Consider the following 18369-nt stretch of genomic DNA (forward strand, 5'->3'; position numbering starts at 1 on the left):
GCTTCTTCCCAAACATTTGGCAGCTGCCAGATTTCCTATCTTCAGCTCCTATTCTCAAATGATTGCTGCTTCTCCTTCACACACACACACACACACACACACTCTTACACTTCCCTCTCAGGGGGAGAGGAGGGCGGTTGCAAGACTTTCAGTTCTGTTCTCCTCCCTGCTGGTTTTGCCCAGGAGCGCCCTGGGGAGTTTTATTTTCAATTCAGCAATTCCATCTTCAGTATACTTAGGAAGAAAAACCTACTGTCACCTGCACATCTCCTTTGCCACTGGCCTCTTTTCCCCATGTCCTTTATCTCCTAGTCAAGGAGGTCTTCCTGATGCTGCTGTGCTCCTCCAGCTGCGCTGCTGTGTTTGTGTGCCAAGGGAGGCGGTGGCCAAGATTCACCCCATTGTCATGACTTGTGTCACTGTTGGGGTTTCACCCTTCCTGTCCTGCACATTGAGGGTTTGAGCAAACACATCCTCAGTTTGCATGATACGACTGATGTTAGAAGTAAAAATGTTGATCCAGTGGGCTAGATACAGCACAGTAATCGAGTGGTTATTTGAGAATTGGTCACCATTCTGAAAGGCCATTGTAATCATTAACCTTCAGGATGAAAACTCAGTTGGGATGAAATAGGAGAAATTTTACATCCTTCTTTGATTATTTATTTGGGCTGTTTATGTAAATTCAGGAAAGATGATACTGCTGGGCTTCATTATGGGAAAGTTTTATTTGCCATCAGAAAGACTAGAGATTTGAAATCATTAAAACCTTTATATGCTCAGCATCTCTGAATATCTGGACAGTTTATTTAGGCTTCTAAGTGCAAGATCGTTGCTGGCCTTAGAGTTTTAAGGGATTGCGGGCCAAATTTGTGAGTGTTTAGATTGTACATTTCTGCCTAGGCCACCATTAAGAGGTTAGTCAGTGGGGGTGATTTAGACTAGTGGGGAATTCTTTGTGTTTTTCTTTAGCTATGTGTTATACTTGCAACTTTTATGGTACAATTTTCCACCTGATCTTCAGTCTATAAAGCAAGGAGGCACCAGTTGAATATAAGGTATTAGGCTACAGCCAAAAGTTACTGAATCAGCATCCTTTGGAATGTTAAAATGAAGTTCTATTGGAAGCAGGGCGTGGGAGCAGTTAAACACCCTAAACGGGTACCTTCACATTCTCCTATGAACTGAATAAATAGGAGTTCATGATTGTATATGACTTTAGTGCAGACCAAGCTGTTCAGTTCATCAGGCTCTGAAACTCCGGGAATTGTACAAACTTTTAAATAATAAATGTGATTTATTTACTCAACAGCTTTAGATTTTTATCAGTTTCATATAAGTTAAGCTTATGTGTCCATATCAATAGAAACATGGAAATGATTATGTTCTGTATGAGTGTAAACCTGCACCTTAAACCCAAAGTATGCACAGACTTAGCGTACTGAAATAACTGCATGTTTTATGGAAATTCTGCCACAATTGTGTGTCCTACTAATGAACTACCTGCTTTATAATATTTTTATTTATATCGTGCTACCTCTTTTGAAAGGTAAAGCTAAGTGTGGGTATTGTGTAATTGTAGCCTTGAATTTCCTGCTTTTTCAAAAGCTTAAAAGAAAATCCTTGGCAGTAGTATTCTATTGCTATCAATTTTTATTAGTAGTCATTTCAGGATTCTCTATTCCTTGTGTGCTTTCCTGTTTACCTCAACAAGATGTCCTTGGAGAGTTTTAATGTCAGTTTTACCTACAGGTTTCAGGTTTTTAGACGAAAGGCTTTCTAAAAGAAGTATGAACATAATTGCAGTCTCCATAAAAGAAGGAAAATTTGAAGGTTCTTAAACATGGCTTAGCTTGGAAAGGATTTATACTTCCTATTTCTAAGCGACATGTATTTAATAATTGTGCATGTAATTTAATAATCAGCAATTTCAGCATTGGAAAAATTGAGTCATGTGGCCTGTAGGGAAGCAGTGTCTGAAGTTGTATTCTCTGGGAGTTTGACACAGAGAAAGAGGAGAATTATCACCACTGTGTATTTTAATAATAATCTCTTCTCCCTCCTTTAGTTGCTAAGAAATGTTTGTTGCACAGAAATATAGGAATGACTGTGAGCCAGTTTGGTGTTGACAGTAATCTACTAGAACGTGGTTTATAAGTGGTTGCTTTGTGTCACTGGCAGCTGCATTTGGGTTTATTCCATCCGAAGTACCAACTGGCAATGCATGACCCTAAAAGCAGTTTCTTTTATGAAGACGTAGTGTGTGGCCATGTGTGCCATATGCTGTGACTTGTCTTCTGTGAGCCTAAAGCCTCCTATGGAGGATATATGCAGTAGTACAATGCAAGCCATTAAAAAGTCACTATTTGCCACCTGCTCCCACAGGTAGCTCCAGCTCTGTGTTTTGGAGAATCTGTTGTATTCTCAGGTAGTGCTGTAGAGTAGCTGGTAATAAATGTCTGACTTGCAAGTAGGCATATATCTGAAGGAAGCTAGAAACTCTGAGAATTATTATTTTTTTTTCCCCCCAACCTACTTGCTTCTCTTAAGTCTTAGTACCTTGATTAGCAGAATAATAGAAAAAGTACAAAGATGTACTTTTTGTGTGCATTGGGATCAATAATGCTATTGTAATACCTTGAGGATGTCTCAGTGGGCTGAATTTGAAAGCAATCACACAGATATGTTTTCTTCAAAATTATCTGATGTTAGTAAGGATAGTAACAGAAAAAGTCACAAAAAGACTATGTAAACCAAGGAGCAGCCTCAAGGAATTACCCAGAGAAGATAAGTCAGCACTGTTGTTTTCCTATAGCATAAAACCTGCATGTGGCAGGATATTTGAAATTCATCCAAATAAAAGAAACAGATTTTTACATTGGTAGAAATGTGTTTGATCAACATTCAGCCTGTAAAGCTTTCTACTTTCAAATATCTTTCCTTTCCAATGTCAAAGTTTCAACCCGGTGTGTTAAATTTTCTTTACGGTTGGTAAGATGATGTATGTTTATACTAATTAGCTTAAAGTATTTAGGAAGGGCAAAAACCTTTATGCCTTGGGAAGCAGGACAACTAGTTGTTATCCAGACTAGGAGTAAGATGTTTTCTGTGGAAAGTTTATGCTATTCCTTATGTTGCTTTGTCACAACTACATCCAGGACTACAAGGAGAGCTGTCAGATGCTTTTCCTGTGTTCTAATAACCAAATTAAAAGGTGAAGCTCTTACTACATGTGGGTTTTTGAATTCTTAGGACACTCACACATTACGAAAACAAAGGGGAAGGAGAAGCGAAAATCAGTCCCCGTTGCTCATGTGAGATGAGCACACTCTCACATCCACATTTGCAACACTCACATTTGTAATGAACACTGATTCTGCAGCTAAAGGCATTTATTTAAAATATGATATTTTAGTGGTTCTTTTTTTCTTTTCTGTTCCAGCTGCTCAGGAATCTAATGCACTTAAAGCCAGACCACGATCCAGGTACTGTTTTCATTTCTATTTCAGAAGTCGTATGTTCCTCTGGTGTTAGACACAAGACGCAAGAACTGGTGTTGCGTTTTTTATTGTTTTTAAAAATTGGTGTCGTGCAGGAAGTACAGCTCAGATCAGACAGATTTACCAGGAGGGATCTGTAAGCTATAGACCCTACAGAAGTACTGCCCTATGTCCCTGTGATCTCTGGTCATAAGGCTCTGGGGCTTTTGCCTGTCTGCCCAGCCCCGCTGCTTTGCCAGGGTGGTGACTGCCTCCAGCCCAGCCCCAGGGGCATCGTGGTGGGACAGCAGGGACCACCCCATCGCAGGGAACCTTCTCGGCAGCATTGTGCTGTTAAAACCTGCCCAGTGGTTGCATATGGAGGGAGACACTGCATGCTCCCACAGAAACAGCCGTGGTGGTAGCTCAGCGCTCGGGTGTGGGTGAGTGACTCCTTTTGTTGGCACATGTATGCTTGACTGTGGCTGGTTGGTGTGTGATGGAAGGACTTACAGACTTACACTGTCGTGCGCTAGCAATTGCACCTGCTGAATTTGGAAGTTTGAAAGAAAAGGGAAACCTCTGCCAGCAAATATTGTGTACAAATGGATTGTGAATTGGGTTTGGCTGTTCACCGTTCTGGTGTATAGACATACTGCACATTCACTTTCAAACTTTTTTTCTTTTTTTGATGCTAGAGAGCTTCATTATTTTTTTTTTCTTAGGTAATGAGACTATAATCAGGAGCTCCCTCCTTACAAGCTTGTCAAAGCCTGCTAATAAGAGAGGATCATCTATAAGCATGATGAATGAAGATTGACATCCTTTGTTCTTAGGACCTATATCCAGGAAGGCTGAACTGCTTTGTGTGCTGTTTTTCTGTTGCTAGCCAAAGCTTTTTAGTTTTCATACTGTTTTAAATTTTCTTGCTGTGTTACTGAATCATAAATTGCAAATATGCAAAAAATGTACCTGAAGTATTTTACGCAAAAATGCATAAAATAGCAAATGCTTAAAGAAGTTTGAAAAGAGCCATTTGAATGTGACTACTGTGTCACATATGACTGTCTCACATCTGACTGTATGTCACTACTTCAGTGCAGAAGTTGAGACTCAAGATTCCTGAGCATATCCTTGAACTCAGTCCTTCTGCTACACATGTCCTGGAGGGCTCTATAACCTTCAGTGTCTTTGTCTTCAGGTGTGCCTGACCACCAGAGGCTACACTTCAAGTCTGTTACAGCTCTCAGCTCTGGAGCCTGGCTTTCTAGCCTAAGCTGTGCATGTTTTAAGCTGCTGGCTCTTAACTGACATTTGGGTGCCAGATCTGCCTGCTGCAAGCAACGATTCACTGTCACAGGGCTCTGTGTTGGCACGGCTGGGGCAGGCATATTTTTGCCTGGTAGCTGCTATCTTAGTCAGCCTTTAAAAAAAAATAAATAAAATATCTCAAACTGTTAGGTTGTACAATTTTAATGCAAGTAAAATATACACCACATAATATAGAAAGTAAAACTATAAAACCTTAAGATTCTGATTCAGAGCCTTCCCATTTAATTCAGAGGGGTTGGGTTAGGTCTGATACAATAAAGCTATGGAATTCAGAACTTCAAGACAAAAAATTCAGCATCAGCAGAGGTTTTCGTGCCACATGTAAATTTTGAAGCAATTACAGCTTCCACTCCTGTATTTATTAAAGTTTACATCAGAAACATAGGATCAGTATTGCCAAATGTCTGTCCCACTGAAGAGATGTTTTTAACAACAGCCTGTTTGGCAAAAAAATTATGCATTTCCCATTAGTGGGAGTTATTTCTGTTCTACTCGAATGTGTTTTTGGTCTTGCCTGTCATGCATAATGTGTTACAGTAAGTGTAACATCTCACATTGTCAGTGCTCATTTTGAACAAAGCTCTTGGTCTTGCAGAAAAACTGTAACTACAACATCTGAAAAATATTGGACGCTGTTCAGCAAAATCAAAATTCTTAGCAAATGTACCACATTGGAATTAATATGCTGTGGAAGGGCCTGGAAAGATGAACTGAGCCACGTATTTGACTAGTTTTGGTCACTTTGGAGCCACTCAGTTTTTCTGTTTTTTTGTGGAATTTGGTGACTGTTTGCTATGAGAAATTTACTCTGATAGTTAGAATATGATAAATTACAAAATGTGTACTTGTGAGAGGTAGGTTAAAGCTATACCTGTATAAACACTACCTGCACAGTTTGGGAAAGGCAACAGAAACTGCAAGGAGCAGGGGGGAATTTTACTCAGGTTTATTCAAAATAGTTGCTAGAATTATCCTGTTGACAGTTCAAGTTACATAAGGTGGCCTGAAGCTGTGATAGAAAGGGCCTTAAAAAATACCAGCCCTGTAAGCATGACTTGTTCCTTTTTCAGACACGTAGGTCCCTCTGTTGCCAAATAAATCTGTCTTGATATAAGGGGGAACTTTTAGTCATTAGGCAAGGAATTTCCACCATGAACTTGAGTTCTGGTCAGTGTATTTTTAGGTACTATTCATTGTAGTTTTTTAAAATTAATTTCTGAAATAAAATATTTTCTGCTTTTTTTTCCTCCCCTGTTTTTCATTAGGTCTTATTCTAGCACATCAATAGAAGATGCCATGAAAAAGGGAGAAGAGCCCCCAACTCCACCTCCAAGGCCACAGAAATCACATTCCAGAGCTTCCTCTTTGGATTTGAACAAAATATTTCAGCAAAACACGCAAGGTAAAGTTTGCTTTATCTCCTTCTTCCAAGCCCATTTAGGTTAGCTGCATACTTGGCAACTTGATCTGTTTGCACTAACGCTTGACAATGTGTGCGTATGCTCACTTTTGCTATAGACAGTAATACACTACAGAACAGAAGAAGTTACACTTTCTTGCATTACATCACCACTGAGGGGGGGAAAAAAAATCACTGTTGCTATAATTAAGGTGGTTATAATGTTTTCTGGCACAATAGTGGGAAGCATTAACATATGGTAGTCTGTCATCACTGACTGTTTATAACTAGTCTGGCTGTTTAGACAATTCTCCTCGGTATCTACAATATATTTGATTTTTATTACTACTTACTTTTTTTTTTTTGTAGTTCAGAAGCAGGGAGAAAACCCTTAATGTTTAAACTGGGAGAAAATTGAATTTCTCGTGTGCAAACGTTTTTGATACTGAAATCTTCCATATGCGTGGGGGCAATCGGAAACCATTCTTTGAGTATAAAGGAAGAGTAATTTCTTTTGACAGGGGTACATGTGAGGGGAGAGAAAGAAACTGTAGCTGGAGTGAACTGAAGGAAAACCACTCTCCAGTGCGTTGGTGTTTGAATGGGACTTTTTCTTTGCACAGTGACTGTGCTTTAGCAGCGTCCTTGAACCAGACCAGAGCTTTATGCGGTGCACACCAATCATCTGATTCAAGGACTATGTTAAACATGGTCATGTTTATGTTTGAGAAGAAAGCCAAGGTTTGACTGTGTCAAGAAACGTTTTAACTGAGCTTTCTAATGTGGTTCTTGGAGTAGAAAAGAAAGAGCTTCACCTCTTGCTATGTGGAACTTTTTTTTGTGCACGCACCAGACAGAATTCAGGAGCCCTGCTATATGTGCTGAACCCTGAAACTCAATAGGAATAGACTTTTTTCTTTTCTGCCCTACACAGAGAAGCAATTTCTGATCTTTGACTGTTGTTCCTGTTCAGGAATCTGTTGCCTCCAATTTTGATTTCATTATACATCAAAATAAAACCCCACACAGAGCCAAGTACACATTTTCTAAGGCAGCAAATCCTCTCAGAATCCAGATAAAAAGTATAACTGGAAGGAAATAAACTTGGATTTAAGTTTCTCTTGGAACACAAATCAAAGGAGAATGTAAATTCTCAAAGTTTTCATTCTGTGAATGAAAAGTAACATCTTGCTTTTGAAATGGATTGTTTTGAAGGTCACCATTACTTTTGAAGTAACATAACAATTTATTCTGGGCAACTTAACAAACTGACAGTGTTGTAGTGAGTGCAGGAAAGGATAACTCGTCCTATCAATACTGTCTGGAAGGTTTCCCCTGCTGGAAGTGGAGCAATTAGGTAACAGTACGGAGTTGATTGCTTGAAAAGAAAGAAGGTGCTCTTGTCACTCTAAAACTGTTCATCATTATTTGGTTCAAACTTGTGGCTATTTATAGTTGGAACAAAAATGGGCTGTATATTGACAAAACCTGAAATAGAGTGTCCTGCCAGATTGCAGAAATGTGGAAGGTCTCCTGGAGGTTCAGCTTCCTCCTGTACCTGCAGGGTCTTGGCCTGTCACTTTTTTGCTCTCTCGAATGTGCCCTGGTGGCAATGCTAAATATTTATGATAGTCATCTTCCACTAACGAAGCTGTTCTATTTTGTGTCAAAAATGTAAATACTCATTGACAGGAAATAAGGAGGAATCTGTAGCCTTGAAGAATTCAAGGAAGAATTTGTTAAACAATTTGTAGTCCCCCCCAAAGAAGGGTTCCATTCCAAATAAATATGCATCATCAGGAGGAGGGGATTAAATCAATCTATCCCAGCGCACTCAATGAGCACCATGGTGCACTTACCTTGCTCTGCTTTAAAATAAGATATCTGCATTGGAAGTCATATTTTGAGTTCTTCATTCTATGAACAAACGTGTAGTCTATTCTCTGTCATTAAGCCATAAATAGTAGTTCTTCCGCGATATCCTATTGATAAAGTGATTTTATGCAGCTGCTTTCTTTCCCTCCACTACTCTTGCTTTGACCACCTCACTTTTTTCACCCCTTTTTTTATCCTTTTCCCTACCGATCTTGCTTCTTAGTGGAAACTCCACTCATAATTTTCAGAAACCTTTCTCATCTGGAGACAGCTATTCCTTCAGGGAGCGGTCATTGTTTCAGAGCCAAACTCTGTACTGAGGTGTACTTCACACTTTTTAAAAAGATTGTTTGTAGGAGCACAGAGGGATTGAGCACTGTCACCTTAAACCGAAGAGCCTTGCCAAAAAGAAAGTGTGTGTGCATGTTTGTGTGAAGTTAATTGCACACAGTTGTATAATAGCAAGCTGTATTCTTATTTCTGCTGACAGTACAAAAAAATGAAGTTAGAATAGTTTCCATCTGCCATCGGATGATACAGTTACAGATTTAGAATACAGATGACGTGGTGGCAATGTACTATTTAGGTTTCTTGGCTATTGAGGTTGTACAGCCTGGCATAAATACTGAACCTGATGTGTTTCTATCCACAGGTCAGTTGATTAGTTTCTGTCCTAATGTACTCTCAAGTGAATTTTTGCTGTACATTTTCTCCCTGCCCTCCTTCCTAGGTTTTCAAAAGCAGTCTCATTGTCACAGCTGAACCAGAAAAATTAGCTGGAATGACCATCCCTTCTAGCACCACCATATTGCCTAGTGTCAGTACAGAAAACCAGACTGTAAATTGACCATTTTAATAGCTTTCAGGGTATATCCAACATGATTAGAATAATCCCATTTTGGTACATTAGTTTTTGTTCTACTAATTCTTGCTCAGAAATAATCCTGACTTTGTGAGTTTAGTAGATAATTGCTGCCACACCTGCAAAGGAGTGCTCAGTAGTATTGAGTTTTATTTCCAGTTCCTCATTGGTTGTGTTGATCTATAGGTAGCACTTCTTTAATTGTAAAGCCACCAGTGGTTTGGAGTATTTTTTTTGTTTATTTTCCTTTTAAGGACAGAAAAAAGAAAAATGTCTTTTCTTCAGATAAATTCAGCCAAGGACTGTGGCAGATCCTTGTTGTGGGCACTGTTTTTTGGGGGGTGGTGGTGTTTTTGTTTTTCATTTACTGCTGTTGTATCATGTTTGCCACCATTTTATGATACCCCTGTCTTGGCAAGTATACACAGAGAACATTGATCCATGGTGACTGGGATGGCCGGCAATGTTCTAGCTACAGAAACTGTGCTTTGAAATTGTTGAATTGGGACATAACTTGCACTTGAAGGAGGTGCCTTCATTGATAATCCATAGCTGCACTCTTCTGGGATGCTGTAACTAGTGTTACCCAGGAAAAACATAAAAAAATGAGAATTTATTGAAAGGCCCCACCTTCTGAAATGTCCATATGTGAATTTCTGATAAGAAATGTTAAGAGACAAAATCTCTTTTTTTTTTTTTTTTTTTTTAGTCACATAGTCTTTACGTTAGTATCTGAGAAAAATTCAGTACTGCTAGATTCTCAATGTATTTCTTTTTGTTGAATATATGATCTCTGGCATTTTGCCTCTGTACATATTAAGAAAATACTTGGCTGGGTTTTACGCATTCCTGGAAAGACAACAGCAGGTTTTTAGTAGAAACAAAAATGTCAGTTTAAATACATACATGACCTGGTTTACAATCTTGATTTCTTCTCTAGCCCACTGTCTTGTCGAGTACAAGCCAAGAGCTCCCAGAGCAAGACTTGGGAGCCTGTGGCCCACAAAGCTTTCCTGCACTGTTCACAAAGGGCATTTGCAGAATTAGTTGCTGTCTGGGGCTCCTTGTGCTCCTTGCCATCTGTCCTGTGAGCTGTGTGAGGGGGCAGGTATTGAGGGGGCCAAAATTTCTGCAGCTCAGAGGCCAGCAGTCCTTCAGCAAGGCCCCCAGCCACCTTTTACCTAGCGACAGTAAGCTAGGGTCTGCCTCGGGATAACTCTGGACCTGGGGAAAGTCTCAGCTTTAGTATTAAAACCCAAAAATGCAGCCATTGTCTTCTGACATTTTGCTCAGGTTACCTTTTCTGTCAATGACAGCTACTAAATTCTTTACTTCTGAGCAATTATAGGCAGTGACAGCAGTCTGGGACTTGTTAGATTGTTACAGATGCCTCTGAAATACATTTTATTTCTCATTTAGATTAATTTCTGAATTGCATAACTTCTTTTAATTAACAGTTCTATTGAACAAAGACTACTTGTTTGGAAAAGAGAACTTGCTTTGATGAAACAAGAAAATTGTTATAAACAGTGTAGTTTCATGTTGCTGTAGAAGCAGACTGAATACCTCTGTGTAATTCATCAAGACAGCCATATATAACTGTTTACAAGTAAATTTTTGACTGAAGGTTTTCAGCACTCATTTGCTTTCGAAACTTGCCTCCTGCTGTGGCTGTCCCTGCAGAGAAGAACATGTGGAATGCAGGCACCATTTCTTATGTCGGCTTGTAAGCAAATAACATACTATAACCTAGATTCGCTCCTTCAGGGGGGCTGGTTTCAGCCAGCAACGTAGGGCTAGTATTTTTGGGTCTTTTCCCTGTTCGTTTTAAAGTGTGAGGTGCTAAGTACCATATGATAAAATGCTAGTTGTGTTTCCCCCTCACAAAGTAAGTGCAGCATTTTCTGTTATGGATGATGTTTTCCTAACTAGAGTCAGATCTGTAACCTCTGCTTATCTCTGCTGGCCTAGTGATGGCTGCCAAACAAGAAAATGTCCATTATGCTCTAAATGTAGTGTTCACAGAAAAGGAACAAGGGAACAGATTCATTGGTGTGCATCAGTATTCCTGTGAGTGATGTAAATGTGTCCCCACATCACTTCTGTATTCCTTCATATACATGATTCCCACGCAGTTTAAAGTGGTATTTCTATCAAAAGACTCAAGTCAGTACAAACTTCTTTCTGTGCCCTTTCATTTTCATCAGTGCTAGAGGAAGGCTGGTGTTTAGCACCATGTTTTATCCTCTTTTTCATACCTTTGAAGAAGACTCTTCGTTACTTCCTTCATTATTTCATTCAATTAGCACAACCTTTTCATGAATGTACAGGCTTTATGGGTTTGATTTGCCAAGTGTGGAGATTTCTGAATAGTAACTGTGTGTTGAGATATCTTTGTTTTTTCATATTTGCCCAACCACAGCCAAATTTTATGTATTTCTGAATGATTTCAGTCCAAGTTCAGTTCAGCATCAAATAAACAGTTCTGTAATTGTATAGGAAAGAGGGTTTGGAGAATTAAAACGATTGTTGCTCCATTGTCAATACACAGATTGATACAAACAGGCCCAAATAGTTACCCTAGTACTGTTTACAGCTGGTTTTGGCTACATCATGCTTTTAGCTTAGTGAGCCAAATGCAGGTTACTTTCCCTTTTGGGCACATGGAGCTGGATACTAAAAATCCTGCCAAACTTAACCTAGATAAGTATGATTACTGCATTATCTTCTGTATTCTTTTATGCTTAATTAATAATTTTATGTTTAATTGGGTCACAGGAACCCCATGCAACGCCGCAGGCTTGGGGAAGAGTGGCTGGAAAGCTGCCTGGCAGAAAAGGACCAGGGGTGTTGGTCGAGAGCCAGTTGAATATGAGCCGGCAGTGTGCCCAGGTGGCCAAGAAGGCCAATGGCATCCTGGCTTCTATCAGAACTAGCGTGGCCAGCAGGACTGGGGAAGTGATTGTCCCCCTGGACTCAGCACTGGTGAGGCTGCACCTCGAAAACTGTGTTCAGGTTTGGGCCCCTCACTACAAGAAAGACATCGAGGTGCTGGAGCGTGTTCAGAGAAAGGTAACAAAACTGGTGAAGGGTTTGTAGCACAAATCTTATGGGGAGCGGCTGAGGGAACTGGGGCTGTTTAGCCTGGAGAAAAGGCAGCTGAGGGGAGACCTTATGGCTCTCTAACAACTGCCTGAAAGGAGGTTGTAGCGAGGCGGGTGTCAGTCTGTTCTCCCAAGTAACAAGTGATAGGACAAGAGGAAACGGCCTCAAGTTGTGTGAGGGGAGTTTTAGATTGGATATTAGGAAAAATTTCTTTACCAAAGGATTGTCAAGCACTGGAACAGGCTGCCCAGAGAGCTGGCTGAGTCGCCACCCATGGAGGTATTTAAAAGACATGTAGATGTGGTGCTTAGGGACATGGTTTAGTGGTGGACTTGGCAGTGTTAGGTTAACGGTTGGACTTGATGATCTTAAAGGTCTTTTCCAACCTAAACAATTCTCTGATTCTAATTGTATTTGCTAGGAAATATCTGTACCTATTGAGGTTAGCAGTCTGCAAGACTTAGTTTTTAAAGGCAAGCTTTTAAGGGGTTATGCAGAGGGTTATATTGTTTGTGTTACCATAAATACAGATTTCTTAACTAACTTTTTGGTTCAAAGCCGAAGTGACAAGAAGAACCTAGAATATTAATGTTCTTTTTTATGCTGAATTTAGATCACAGTGAATTTAATTATTTAATTAATTAATTTTCAGGTCCCCTTCCTCTCATTGCTCTTGTACTGGTCTTGATTTAGTAAAATCCAACTACTTTCTTGGGTAATAGGGCTGGATTTTCCTCATGCTGTTCTACTATGCTGTCTTGCATGTTACTGTGTTGTTTGTTAATCAGACCAAAGCATTAAATTAGGAAGATGACAATTCTGAAAGACCTTTATTTTAGAACCATGATAATGGTAAATACCATCATCAAAATATGCCATTCTGCTGAATATCGTTAGCGTAGTATACAAGAGCTCTAATTTTGCCAGCTTCACTAAGTTAAGAGTGCACAGTCAAGTTAGTATCTTTGGTTGTAACAATAATTTCAATTTAAATTAAAAATGTCTTTTATGCACAGAGAACACAAAATTGAGCTGCTGTTTGTATATTCTTCTCCTGCACTGTATCCTGCAAAGAAAATACTTTGAAATTCTTTCTTACCATAAATGTTGCAAAAACATATTTTTTTTTGAAGCAGAGAATAGATTTTTTTTTTTTTTTTTCTTTTGGGACTCACCTCCTGATCTGTAACTAGAGCTGCTGTTTTCTTGTAGCCCTGTTCCCCTTCAGAATACATGTGATCACTGAACTGTGCTTGTTCTGAATAAAATATGAATGTCTTCCCCCTGATTTGAATGGAAAAGTTTTATGCCTCTCAGCCTTTTAGAATTTTTTATGAAGGATTTATGTGTTTACAACTGTGTAACTTATTTCTTTGCCCAACTGGACAAGGACATAATTAAGGTTGAATAGGTGGAGAAAATAGGGAGGACATAAATGGATGAATGGTTATTACACAGTGGGAATCTGATGGCGTAACTTATTTCTGTGTTTTTAGATTTTTAATTTTTTATGTCTATCTCTAAGGGCTGAGTCCAGAGAGAACTTCTGTGCAAACTGCGGTAAATCTTACCAGCCTTTCAAGTGTAACTGTTGCTTGACGATTTGTATAAATGGAATTTCTTTTAGATTGCTTTTTCCCACTTTTCTGATCTTAGCTCTTGTCTTTCTGGGATTGAGGAATGGTTTACATTCTCTTTTCATTATGTTCTATGTTGCTAAAAATGAAATTTTAATCCAAAACCCCTTTTCTACTGAAAAGTGTTAAGGTTGAAGTGTTCTTGATGGGCCCTACCAGCCCCACTGACCTATTTTTGTGATCCCAATGTGGATTACTCTGTTCCATGAAAAAATGTTGGTCCATTGTAGAACAGCTTTACAGGTTAATCAGGAGAGGATCTTCTGTTTGCCATGCGGAACAGGGGGGCAAGTTGCCTCCCTCGTGGGGGAGACCCTGGAGATGGAGATATCCTCAAGAAGTGTCTGAGCCACAGGTGGGGTGGGAGGGCTGGTGGGTGGCAGCCCACTGCTCTTCCCGTCTCTCATGTGCCTGCTGGGAGTTGCTCTGTGTTGGAAATGGTCACAGGCATCAAGTGCCTGAGCCTCCAGCACTCCCACTGGGAGCTCCAGAGGTGAGAAGCTCTGGCAGCATGAGTCTGTGGGAGGTAGGTGGAGGGACTGTGCCTCCCTGTGGGTGGAGAATGAAGCTAAACGTGAAGTGAGGGAATAAAATCATGAATAGTTTTGTTTAAGGATGGAGGGAGGAGGGAGAAACAGTCCCCAAATAGAAATACACAGAAAAGGAAGGGGTTGATAAAACAGTAACTAGAAAATGAAATGGTTTAGAGAAAATGAGGGACAGGAAGTTGAAAATACAGATGATGTGGATATATAATGCAAAACAGAAAATAGGTGTTATTTTTTTTTAAAAAAAAATCTGTTGCACAGATTTTACTTAAAACATGCTGAATTTCATGGATAGGGCATTAAAAAAAAAAAAAAAGACATCGTAAAGCCACCTCTTAACGGTGTCTCACTTGTTTGATTTGAAAGCGACCCATCAAATATGTAAGCACACCAGTGTCCTAAATGAAGTCATGCCTGTGAGTTCATAGTACAGAAGCATTAACTGTTTAAGGTCTGGCTGCATCTCTTCCTAATTACTTGGAAAGTACTTGGATAATTTTCTACACAATTGAGGTATGAATTATGTTCTGTAAGATTAGCACATGAAACACACCTGTAACAAGAGCGTGTCTGTGGCATCACGTGCAATGCATGAAGCTTTGCTGCTGAGCAGGTTCCCAAAACTAACTGTGAGAAGAGAGGTTAGTCTGGTGCTGGCAATGTTTTCTACAGTATTTCTACAAACCTGATAACAAAATTAGTGTCAGGAGTCTAAAATCTTCTTTTTACGTTGCTATTACTTTCTGAGGAGACATTAGTAAATATTACTGAAACAGATCCCTGGATAATTAGGTATTTCCCAAACACCTTACTAGAATCCTTCATTAAATTTATGTTTCTGGCTCCAGCTTTAAAGTATTTTTTTTTCTTGTTGCAACTTTTTGCAGATATAGGAGTGAGAATAAATAAATGAGACCTCTTGAAAAACAGTTATTTCACAATCATCTCACTAATGCTGTTGTCAGGAATGTAAATAAATGAAGGAGTGCAAAGAATGTTATCAGTATTACGGGATATCCAAGTACCAATTTTGGTGAACAAGAAAGGTGGAGGTAAACAGAAACCAGTTTAGACACAGAACATTTCTGCGGTCTGCTTTTGGCAACAGAAGCAGGAAAAGTATCTCAAAAAACTCTCCAAAAGAACATCAGAGTAGAAGGGTGAAAATACTGAGGAACTGAAGAATAATTAATTCTGTTGTCTTACCTTTTTTGAACTGTTTTCAGTATTGCAGGTCTTTGCTTCCTCATAAAATTAATTGGTTGGTTTTTTGTTAAACCTGATCTGGGAGTTAAGCACCCTGAAGCAGCATAAACTGGTGTAAATCTGCCATTCAACCAGCATCTCCCTTGGTCCAACAGTGCTGTACCATCTGCTTGAAAAACACCAAACACATCAGCCAGATTCTACCAAGGAACCCTCTCAGTTTTCTCCCAATTTAAGTCCCTGGATGGTCCCCACCCAATTGCAGAAGGGGGTGGTAGTAGTGGTGGTGGGGAAGCAGAACAGAAACCAGAACCTGGATTTAGGCCATCTGGATCCAGGTCAGCCTGGATTTAGGATGGGTTTGGTTAGGGCTGCACCCTTCGTGTGAGCTGAAAAGCACAGGCCTCTCCCTTTGGGAATGGTGACTGAAATCAGAGGAGCAGCCAAACTCTTGGTGCCCTTTTGATCATGGGATGAAAGGTGTGTAGGGTTTTGATGTGAGACAAGATCAGCCTCCTCTGGTAGGCAGTATTTAGTTTCATTTTGGCTAGAAAGGTACAAAATGGCCCTTGACCCAGGAAAACCACCCTTCTTTCAGAACACTGCTTATGTATGTATTCAATTCAGATGAGAATGAGGAGTATATTTTTTTTTTTTACCCAAGCTTTAACTTGTCTGAGGTGATACCTGGGGTAAGGTGATAGTCAATATAAGGCCAAGAAGGAAGAGAGCTGCAAGAATGGAAATAAATTAAATGCCTGACATAGAAATGTTTCAGGAAATGTAGTTTTATATGCTGCTGTTCCATTATTAATTAATTTTTAAAAATAGCATGCCTCTGGAAGCTCAGTATATTATGGCAGTTTTCTTCAATACTAAGAAACAGGAGGACAAGTGACTATCATTGGGTAAGGGACGTGCCCTTACAGGTTGCTCTGAAAGATCCCAAGGGCTCAAATTTGTTCCACCCCAATTTTGACATCTTTCCCTGCTGCTGTGCCCAGTGAGCTAAAGAAGACCTACTTCCCATAGCTTTGACTGGACTATGATAATTTTATGGTTTTCCTTGATCTCCTCTTCCTAGATCAAATAAGTCAAGTAAAGGAGCTATTTGGATGATCACCACAATTGATATTTTTCACTACTGTGGGTAATGAAAGTGCTGAGGGTTTCTGTTGTCTTCTAGGGAGGCTGAGGGCAGAGCAGCGTGGCCAGATAGGATGACATGGCCTGTTCTCAGAGGGTACAGTTACAGCCTGGTGTTTGTTTTAATATATTAATCTAGCTTCAGATTGGAAGACCTGTTTTTTTTTTATCTAGTGTGGTGTCCTGTTAGTGCTATCAGACCTTTGTGATTGCCAAAATAGGGCAGAAAAATGGTCCTGGAAGCTTTCCATGCAGATAATCTGCTTTAAAGTGTAAATATGCTAAGTAAAGAGCCATGATATTTGAACTGAAAGCCTTATCAGTATCTTTGTGGGAGTAACTGGTGCGTGAAAATGCTATAGTTTACAGGAATATGTGTGATATGGATACTGGATATACTTAAATCTGTTTTACTGGTACCTGTATGGCTTTTTTACAGTGCTATCTCTGAGATTTGCTTTACATGGCTCACTCTAGTTTGAATGCTTGGAAGCTGCTGAGTGAAGGTGACCTGCGTGAGGCCCATCCCGCTCCCTCTGCTTTTGCATGGGGGGCAAAGGCTTGTTTTCAAAGAGCAATGGCATGTAGCTTATCCAAGATCTGAGGTGTGCACCTGGAAATATGACATTTGCCTGTTCACTGCTCTGTCCCAGGGTACTTGCTTTTATTTTGGAAACAGGCCTCCCCCTGTTATTTGTGTTTGCTTTCAGAGCTAATGTAGTGATGCTGTCTAACAGCAAAAGCCGATCTGTGAGGGGCAGTCTCCCAGGAAGGAAGATATCTGGAATAGCCTAATAGTACAAGTCACCTGCTGATACACATTAAAAACCAATGAGTGTCTGTTAGTACTGTCCTCTTTTAGGGTGGTGACACTAGGGAATGCTGAAGTATGCAACGTCTGTCATTAAATATTTTTTTGTTGCCCTATGGGGGAAAAAAAAGTGAGGTTTTTTATAAGTTGTTATCAGTCCTTAAAAGTCAACTAACTTTTGTCTAGCAATTGTGCTCACATAAGCATGATTTCCTTCTAACAACAGGCCAAAGATACTCAGCAACAGCAGGAATTTTATGAATATTTCATGAGTAGCCTAAGTTAGAATTTGCAGGATTAAAAAGAGGAAACTGGGTCAAATGCACGTGGTTTAAGCATCTAACTTCTTTAATGCTAAATTCATATATGTTGCATTTTGAAAACTGAAGCAGCAGTTTTTTGGGGGTAGGGGTTTGTGGGCTTTTGAGGGGGGATGGGAAGAGAAGACGGTGTTTATTTTTAAATTTGACCATTTTGAGGAAAAATTATTTTTCCCTTTGGTATTTTGTGGGCCAAATCCCAGGACGCTTGTGGAGTTTCACAGTGTGTGCATCCACTTCAAGAAAGGCTTTTCCAGCAAGCCCAGCACCTTTCTGCATAAAGTCTATGCTGCTGCTTTCCTAGGTACATCGCTGGGTTTGAAGAATCGGGGAGCGAGGACAGTAAGTGCTGTATCCTCTAGAGCTGAAGTTGAGGCGAGTTCTCAATGGATGCAGCTCTTGCAGTAAAGCTTTTGAGGGCCTGGTGGGGAGTAAACCAGCAAATACAGAAGTGACGGGCCCTGGAGGGGGCTACATATATTTGAAGTGTCGAGGGAGCTGCTGGGACCGGTGCCTGCCCGCAGTACTGCTGACCCTGGCCCCGGGGACCCCCTGCTCGTGGCAGCAGTGCGCTCCATAGCTCCGTGTTTGGGCTGCAGGGGCTCGTTAGGAATTGTGTGTGATTCCTGCTCCCCCATGCCAATAGAGC

General features: G+C 40.1%; 1 protein-coding gene across 8 annotated transcripts in view; it reads left to right on the plus strand.

The window, feature by feature from the left end:
* The window catches only part of REPS2 (RALBP1 associated Eps domain containing 2), a 102368-nt gene that overhangs the window by 58768 nt on the left and 25231 nt on the right, over positions 1-18369 (plus strand). For 7 of the 8 annotated variants that reach the window (XR_006164934.1, XR_006164935.1, XM_042788645.1 and 4 more), the window contains 2 exons: positions 3443-3485; positions 6077-6213. Coding sequence is in view for 5 of the 8 variants with exons in the window: in XM_042788645.1 (XP_042644579.1) it covers positions 3443-3485; positions 6077-6213 (180 nt within the window). In the remaining 3 variants the exon portion in view is untranslated. Of the gene's footprint in view, positions 1-3442; positions 3486-6076; positions 6214-17923; positions 18063-18369 lie in introns of all 8 variants that reach the window. The other variant, XR_006164936.1, reaches the window with a different exon arrangement.

This window comes from Tyto alba, unplaced genomic scaffold (genome assembly GCF_018691265.1).
Source record: "Tyto alba isolate M040663 unplaced genomic scaffold, T.alba_DEE_v4.0 Super-Scaffold_14, whole genome shotgun sequence".
Lineage (NCBI taxonomy): Eukaryota > Metazoa > Chordata > Aves > Strigiformes > Tytonidae > Tyto > Tyto alba.